The 8,682-nt window shown below is 33.0% G+C and overlaps 1 protein-coding gene across 1 annotated transcript; it reads right to left on the bottom strand.

The window, feature by feature from the left end:
* LOC104729563 (NAC domain-containing protein 76-like) lies at positions 1,128 to 4,559 on the bottom strand. Its single transcript, XM_010448515.1, has 4 exons — positions 4,388 to 4,559; positions 3,080 to 3,253; positions 2,706 to 2,977; positions 1,128 to 2,001 (listed from the first exon to the last, which is right to left on the bottom strand). Exons 2-4 carry the CDS (start codon positions 3,249 to 3,251, stop codon positions 1,315 to 1,317), a joined length of 1,131 nt encoding a protein of 376 aa, XP_010446817.1. The 5' UTR covers positions 3,252 to 3,253; positions 4,388 to 4,559; the 3' UTR covers positions 1,128 to 1,314.

Genomic DNA, 8,682 nt, shown 5'->3' with positions numbered 1-8,682 from the left:
TTTTTTTTTTTTTTTTTTGAATTACTAAGAGGTTCCGGGTCTAGGCCCGTACATCCTCTCTGGCTAGGGACCAGAGCATTTTATATGGTCCCCTCCCAAGCGCCGTCCCTCGAACCGGCGACCTCTAGACTTTGCCAGAGAGTCTTTACCAATTGAGCTATCGACGCTTGGTTAAACAAATCTGTTTTCACATGAACCATTTGCATTCTTGACACAATATTTTTTGAATTCGTAGGAAGAAATATAGAAGACAGAAAAAGAGAGAATAGTAATGAAGAGATGAGAGTGGTTTAGTTGGCCCACCTTAAGTATGAAATGGACAAATCACAAGCCTTGTCTTTCCTTCAATCACATCCTTCCCCTTCAAAAGCTACCATCATGTAAAAATCTCCATTGCCAAGATTTTGCCATCTCTTTTCAAAAACGTTCTATAACTACTATGTATCAATAAATTATTCAATTTTGTTTAAAGTTCTTTAGTGTCTCTAATAGTAGACCTATTAAGAGGGTACGGATGTCGATTCAGTTAGATGCTCACACGTTAGCTTGATCTTCTTATTGCGCAGATCCCTTAAAACTTTATTTGTCGTGAAAAACAACAATTTAAATTATTTGACATTTTATCTGAAAAATCAAAATTTTGAAAACTTTAGTAAAACAAATAAGAGTAACAACTATTCTTTGAATTACAAAAACAAAATGATTTAAGGATATATAAGGAATCACTATGTCAAGAGGAATTAGATGAAATCTACATATGGAAATAAGAGAAAGGAAGAAACAAGTAAGGGGCTCTTGGAACGACGACAAAGCATGCCCATCGGACTCCCATCTTGTAAGCCGCACGCTCGACAACTCATAGCCCCACTTTGGGCCAACTCTTATATTTTTTTATTTCTTTGCTCTAAAACCGTTGATCAACAATCGCTTACCCTCTCAAGAAAATCAATATGCTGTTTACATTTAATTTGATGTTCAAATTAGACCACACATAACTTTAAATAAACAAGTTCGTTTAACTTATTTAGATATACGTGAACTCTGCACTATGTAGAATTCAGTTTTATGTTCCAAGATCTTCGTCTCGTTCTTAAACCAAAACCCTAAACTATATAATTCGTTACATCGAACACAAAAATAAATAGCATTTATCTTCACTCATTCACAGCCATACATTATTCTTTTTAACGAAAAACGTATATAAAATTTAAGAAAAAAAAAATCTTCCACACATCTTTATATATGTTATACTCTATCAATATATTCTACCTATATAGCAAACGTTACGCACCATACTGTAGTGTTATCTTTTTATCAAACATGCAAATCCCTATATAAGTCATAGTCCAAGTTAGAACACAAGAATCCACTAATGAATCTGTTCTCTTCTTCTCTATCACTCAATAACGACGAAGAAGCAGTCTCTGCTCCGTTGTTATTGGTCTCTTCGTTATTGTAATGACCGATTTTCTTATCTTCTTCTTGATGACCTCCAAAACCCGAAACTCCTTCTTCTTGGCTCATAAGTTGAGAAGCAACAAATTTATCTAGTGCCCTCCAATCAGTCGTCATCACTGATGTTTTCTTCTTCTTCTTATCTTTATTTTCACTACTTATTAGCGCACTGAAGCTCACATCCTCTTCTAATAACTGTCTTTTGTAGTTATTTTGATTCTTCTCCAATGATGTAATTGACGTCGAGCTCACTGGTCTCTTCATTAGAGGGAGTGAAGGGCTTTCGAGCTGTGGAAGTTGAATGAATTGATCGCAATGGATGAAGTTTAAACCGATATCTGATCCTTCTAGTTCTTGCTTGAACATTAAGTCTTGTGCAAATATATTTTGTTTCTGCTTAGATACGTAATTGAGAGGCTCCACAGCCGAACTTACTCCACTTGGTAATTCATCGTAAAAGTAACTTGAGCTCCAAGTTTCCGTGTTCTTGGCTTGCCCTGTCGTTGGTCTTTTCTTGAACGCTCTACAAACCACCCATCCTTCTTCCTACACATACAATGATGAAAAGGAATGGTTTATTACATTTGGTGTAGATATGCCAAACCTTTAGCCAATGTCAAACAAAAAGAATTAATAATGTTGCTTTTGTTAATTTGTAGTGAGACACAATAAGAGCATGCCTTAAAAGTGTGAGACCACATGAAAGAAAGCTAGCAATAAGCATAGGTACATACTCATATGCAAGCTATATATCAAACGAACAATAATTCTAAATTTCCATTTGGAGATATACGCACACACACATTATTCATAGTAAATACAAAATTTTCCTATCTAAAAACTAGATAAGTGATTTGAAACGATGTATAACTCACTTTTAATACATGTCTTTAGTTAGACGATTTATATATAAGACTTTACCGCCTAAATTTATTTTAAAAGAATGTATTTATATTAAGAGGGAATGAACTTTGGTCAACATGGAACTGAAGTTTTAGGACATACTTTTTACTTTTTGTTTTGTGATTAAAGGTGTAACATTTTACATAAGTCTTAAAGATACTCGACTTTTACCTAAAAGGTTAAAATGTGTCTCATGAAAGAGCTTATGAGACAAACAAAAAGTCTAGTGGCCCCATGACTAAACATCCATGTAATTTCCCATAGAAGATAAAATTTAAAATCTAATTTGAACATCTAGAACAATTATGCTATCTATTTCAAAATGATATCAGGTAAAACGAAAATACCTGAGGAGGTGCATTCTCATCTGACTCTAGCCGGTATTCATGCATGATCCAATCGGTTTTTTGGCCATTAGGGGCTCTTCCTTTGTAGAACACAAGTGTTTTTCTCATACCAATCAGTTTTGACTTGTCGTAAACAGCCTTGTCTCGACCCGTGGCTTTCCAAAACCCAGCCATGGTCGCTCTGTTTGTTCTTGTTCCTGTTGGATATTTCTTATCTTTGTGGCTGAAGAAATACCATTCATTTCTTTCCTCGTATCCGATTCGGCATCTCTCTATCAAATAAATAATAAATGCTCATCAGATCTTTGTATTCACATTGTGAGACTAAGAAAACAAATCCTAAATTAAGTATGCATCATGTATTTTGTAAAAACCTTGTAGATCCCATGGTTCGATTCTGTAGAGATCGATATCTCTTATGACATCAAGATCGATCTTTTGCGATGCGACTTTTTTCCTTAAATAGTAACCAACGAGCTCTTCATCTGTTGGATGGAATCTGAATCCAGGAGGAACACTACATGATTGATCCACTGATTCCATCATTTCTGCACAAAACCAAGTTCAGAACCACAATGAGATCACTATATATAAATGTCATATATACGTATAAATATTGATATAAATGTACATGTGTATATATGCATGCTGATATATATCTTCATGCATGGACATCACAAAGACATGGGATATATATCAGAGAGAAGTCGTGAATAATTGGATTAATATGGTTTCATGGAAGAAAAAGAAAAGAACAAAGAATTATTTGTAATTAATTTAAGTATAATCATCAGCTCATTTGGTGGTTAGTTTCCACTTACCATTTCTATGTTGATGCCCTTAATTAGTTACATGTATTATTTTTGTATTTCTTAACAAGAAGTCCGAAGATGGAACAAGAACATGACAATTAGGTTTAAAGTTGAAGAAATCAAAGAGAAGACATGCATGAGCTTCTGTGACGCTAAAATAAAACGGAAAAGGAGAGTTTTTTCAATGATGCGTTCCTGTTGTAACGTGGTTTATGAATTAATGGTGGCAATGATCATATCAAGAAACTGAATTTTTTTTCTTCTTTTTCTCAACATATATTATTTTATAACAATCCAACCTAGCTGCATTATATATATGATATATACAGCCTTATAGAATACAAACAAAAACAGCTTTTTCCACATCTAAAACAAAACAAAAGCAACAAAAACAAATCATCAAGTCAGAGCAAAAACTTTTATAATGGTTGCAAAGTATATGTCTGTTTTATCTTCATTTTAGAATTGCTTTAAGTGTACACAAGACTGTACTATACTACTGCAGTACTGCTACACACACACATAAATATATACGTACAAAAGCGAATTATATTCAAATACAAATTACTAGATGGTTATCCGAAAAAAAGATATTGGGTTTATACAAATTAACCAGCCTTCATACATGATAAATGAAACTACCTGAGATATTATAGTAATGGTCGACATACAAAAAACATTTTCGATAAACAAGATCGACCATCAATCACACGTCACACATGCAGATAGATAATAAGGAAAAGATCATAGAAAAAAGGATGACAAGAGATCAATGCTCTGGTGGGAAAAACAAAATATAAATGCACATGTAAGTTGATGAGACGATGCAGATCTTTTTGATCATAAAAGCCCGTGTAAATTAGGTTTTACCTTTTTCTTTAACCTGTGGAAGATGTATAGACCAATACTATTTACTCGTTTGAGAAACAAAAGAAACGAGGACTATTAAAGAAGAAGAGGAAGAAGTCAAAGAGATATGGATGTGTAGAAGATGATGATCATCGAGAGAGAGAGAGAGATGATACTGAACTTGGTTATAAGCTTCGGGATATGAAGAGAGAGAGAGTGAGAGAGATTGATGATTCGGTGACATATAAAAAGGTAGAGAGAGTGTGGACCGCTCAATTGCGCGTGGCTTTCTCCATGTCCCCCATTTGCGTACGTCACCCTCCTCCCGCTTCTTTTCGCATCCTTCTTCACTTTTTTTATTTTCTTTTATATAAATTATTCTGTACTACTATATATATAAATATGTCTTATTAGGAGTAAAACGGAGTTAAAGATATCAAAATTATTACCTTTAATTTTTCAGACTGATGCATTATTTATATTTGCTTACATATTTTGAAGAATATATACTTAAAACGCACACACACAAAATAACGTAATGATCCATTTCTTTTCGTCAAAAGTATTCAATTCGATTCATTATCTTGGTCAAAATCGCAATTTCAATAATCAGATAAATATTTGAATTTTTTTTGGTTGTAAAATCAGTATAACTATTTTTATTAAAAAAAAAAAAAAAGAAGAGAAGAAATCATTTTTGGGGGGGGGGGGGGGNTGTACATTGCATCTACCAAAAACAGCCAAAATAACTCTGACATTCTTTCAGCTTGGTACCTAACTTAGTTTGTACATAGATATCAATAATATGTACCATTTGCAACTTTTTAATTCATATATAAGGACTATAGTTCTTTTCTTTTCCAATATATATATATATATATTTATAAACTAGGTTTACTTAAGTTGTTCAAGAACTAGCTAGTTGCAAGTTGCAACTGCTCAATCGTATATAAATTATAGAAAAAATATATACACTAAAATATAAAATTTACCGTCAGACCAATAAGGTCACGGGGTTTTAATTATTTAAGTGTTGCAAACATTCTGACATTCTGGAACATGCCACGCTGGCACAACAGAGGATGTCCCTCTGCCACGTCGGATAAGAATAAACAAAACCGCCCGCTTCACATGGGGCTTTGAGTTGAATTTTACCAAAGCATCCTCACACCGTTGCGTGTTTTGTGAAGGGTATTTGTGTAATTTAATCACTGCTCCAGTGTGACTTCTTCTTCTTCTCCAATGATTTAGCGACAAGAACCAACGAGAAGGGAGTGAACTCGAACCGCAGCCGCTACGTGGCCATCACCCGTTGGCTATTCAACTATTATCTTTACGTAGAAGACAAATAAAGCTGTAGTACCAATTTATATACATATCATGCGAAACAAGAATAAAGTTTTAAATCTTATTTTGGTACCAAAATGATTCGATGTATATTTTGGGAGCGTCGTTGTGACATTTTTCAAAGAATTGTGTTTTGTAGTCCAAGTCATACCCTGTATACGCACCACGCTTCCTGCATCAGTATCACAGTAGTATGCATCTGTTCTTCAGATTTACATATGTCGTGTTGTTAAAATTTTTACTTAAATTTAAACAACTTAAATGTAACTGTTTTTGGTAGAACGTCTTCCTTCTACATATGATATTGACATTGATTGGTGAAGAGGTTCTAAATGACATGCCACCAAAAAAAGGTACAGAAAAAAATCATATAACAACAAAGTGAAACAGTCGACCATGGTCCTGCATGCTTTGGACCTATGCCATTATATACATTTCATCAAACGTGTTTGGACATAACTTGTTGGGCTTCAAAATTGCACTTATTACCGCGCGTTGTTTCGACGTTGACTATTGATTAAATAACAAAAATACTTACTGTATTTGTTTCTAATTAAGTTTTAGACATTTGTGAAACCTGAAAACAAAACTAAATATCTTAACAATAATTAATGATTTGATTTACCATAGTTTGATTAGTTTCCCAAAAATTAAGGTTTTCTTATGAAGTTTGGTCGTTTTCTTAACGAACTCTAACGTTTGACAAACATGTCTCGGAATCAAAAGCTCATTGCACGTGTCAACTGCATGTTTATATTCGGATTGAAGAATTGTTTTTTCTGCACATTTTGTTTTGTTTCGTTTGAAGTTGACGCATGCTTTTTGGAAAACAAATAAATTAATTATTGTAATCTAAACGCATGCTCCTAAACCGCTCTTAAAGGTGAGGAAAAATCCTATTATTCTGTTAGGCTGTGTTACATTAGGAAGAATATATATATGTCTCTTCTCAATTTAAACAAAAACCGTTCGTAACGTTTATTATATATACAGTATTTTGTTTTTCACATAATTAATTGTTTAGATATCAAATGCCGACTATCTAATAGTATTAAACACATACTGTAATTCATTTTGATAAATGGAAATAATTCCTTGTACTTCTTGCTTGAGAGTCAGGTCTATTAGTAATTGGCATGCCGACTAAATCCACTAAAACTAATGTCCCTTTTTCATTTTCTTAAAAAAGGGTTAGATTTTTTTCAAGGTGAAACTTACCTTCTTCACTTTTTGTGTCGGCGGTTACGGTAAAAATGATAATATATACTTGGTACTTTGTAAATGTAATTAGATAGAGAAATCAGAAAATGAAAAATGAGAGAAGAAGAAGAGATCATGTCCACGTAGGACGGTGGTGGGTCGGCCGGCGGTCACTAATCAAGCGGCGGAACTCATCATTCTTCGGTGGGTCCCATCCCTCTTTCCCTGAGTTTTTGGCCGGTGAAATATATAAACCCCTTTCCATAACTTTAAATTGTATATATCTTTGTTCCAAAATATATATAAGTGTGTGCGTGTATTGACAATACCAGCTAGTTTAAACGTTGTTTTAGTGTTAAATGTATCCGGTAGATCCAAATATCCTTATGATCAAGATCAAGTGACGTGTTCGTTTTCTTTTACAGCAAGTGACTGTTTCCACAACTAAACAAAACTATAAGTTTCATCAATATAAAGAGAGAGGGAGAGGGAGAGGTTAGCGTAACCAGCAAAAGAAGATTCTAGTGGGTCACATGAAGATCATTTTACACCCTTGTGAGTTGTAACTTGTAAAACAATAACATTTGTCCAAATTCTTTCTAAGATGACTTGATGAAAATCATTATAACATTTTTTCAAATTCTTTCTAATATCATTTGATAATAAATCATTATGATTTCTACGAATTCTATTGGATCATTTTTCGATTTTAATTATTAAAGAGTCATGTCATGTCTAACCAATTAATAATATAGTTGACAATCCAGTAAACTGTAACTTCAATATACAAATGGATTTACTTAGAACGTAAAGTATGTGTATCTTTGTCGTTGAAATATGTATCTTGACAAATTTTACCTTTGCATCATTATTGAAAACAAGATAATAACTAACTACATATCATAAGCTTAAATAAACAAGTCAATTCTAAATCGCCGTCCTTTATATAAGATGTTTCACATGCACTTACAATAGGAGATAATGATAAAATTGTCATCTTATCTAATGCCGATCTTGAGAAGAAAAAAAAGTTGCACTTGTGAGTCCCAAAAAGTAAATTTCAATTATATATAACTTAGTTCAAGATCGACATGATCACATTAGCTAGTGCTAAGAACTAAGAAAGACTAATAAAAAATAAACCAATTTTTAACTTATCTGGATCACATCTTCAACAATCTTAAACTTATCTATTTAGGTTCACTAAACATTTAGGCAAAGTTTAATCAGATAACCTTTAAAGATTAGTTAGAGTCGTTATATAAACTCTATAATCATCGGTCAACTATAATTCCCTTACTTATTGACGATTAATAAAACGATTATTAGATATATTTGCACAAAAAAAATATATAGATGCACTCATTAGGAACCAGCCGTTGAACGAGAATATGACCCATTTATATATGCCTAGGGGCCGAGCTATGTAAAAGATCTACAAGAAGACATCGACGAACCGTAAGTTACAATTATACACACATACATGTTCTGCTTAAAACTGTTCTGTTGAAGTCACATCTGAAAATATTCAATTTCTTATAAAACTATTTTATTGAAATTTTAACTTGAAAATAATAGCTCTTTCTAATCACGCAACAATCTTGAGATTCACTCATTCCTTTTTGTCTCCGCCCACTAACATAATGCGTCGTCATAAACAAAACTGGCACATATATAATATATAGTTCTCTCATTATGCTTATGCTAGAAGTGTAATCCACAAGCTTCTTTGCAACATTTCTTAGTTTTATTTTCACAATTTTTTAAAA

Source organism: Camelina sativa, chromosome 12, assembly GCF_000633955.1.
Source record: "Camelina sativa cultivar DH55 chromosome 12, Cs, whole genome shotgun sequence".
Lineage (NCBI taxonomy): Eukaryota > Viridiplantae > Streptophyta > Magnoliopsida > Brassicales > Brassicaceae > Camelina > Camelina sativa.
The sequence above is the reverse complement of the archived record's forward strand: the minus strand, read 5'-3'. Positions and strand labels throughout refer to the sequence as shown.

Excerpts from the sequence above, each read along its gene's own strand:
- LOC104729563 (XM_010448515.1), bottom strand. The coding sequence starts at position 3,251 with ATGATGGAATCAGTGGATCAATCATGTAGTGTTCCTCCTGGATTCAGA. Across the intron at positions 2,978-3,079 it reads CGAACCATGGGATCTACAAG|AGAGATGCCGAATCGGATAC; the intron begins GTTTTTACAAAA and ends TTTATTTGATAG. Across the intron at positions 2,002-2,705 it reads ATGAGAATGCACCTCCTCAG|GAAGAAGGATGGGTGGTTTG; the intron begins GTATTTTCGTTT and ends TTGTATGTGTAG.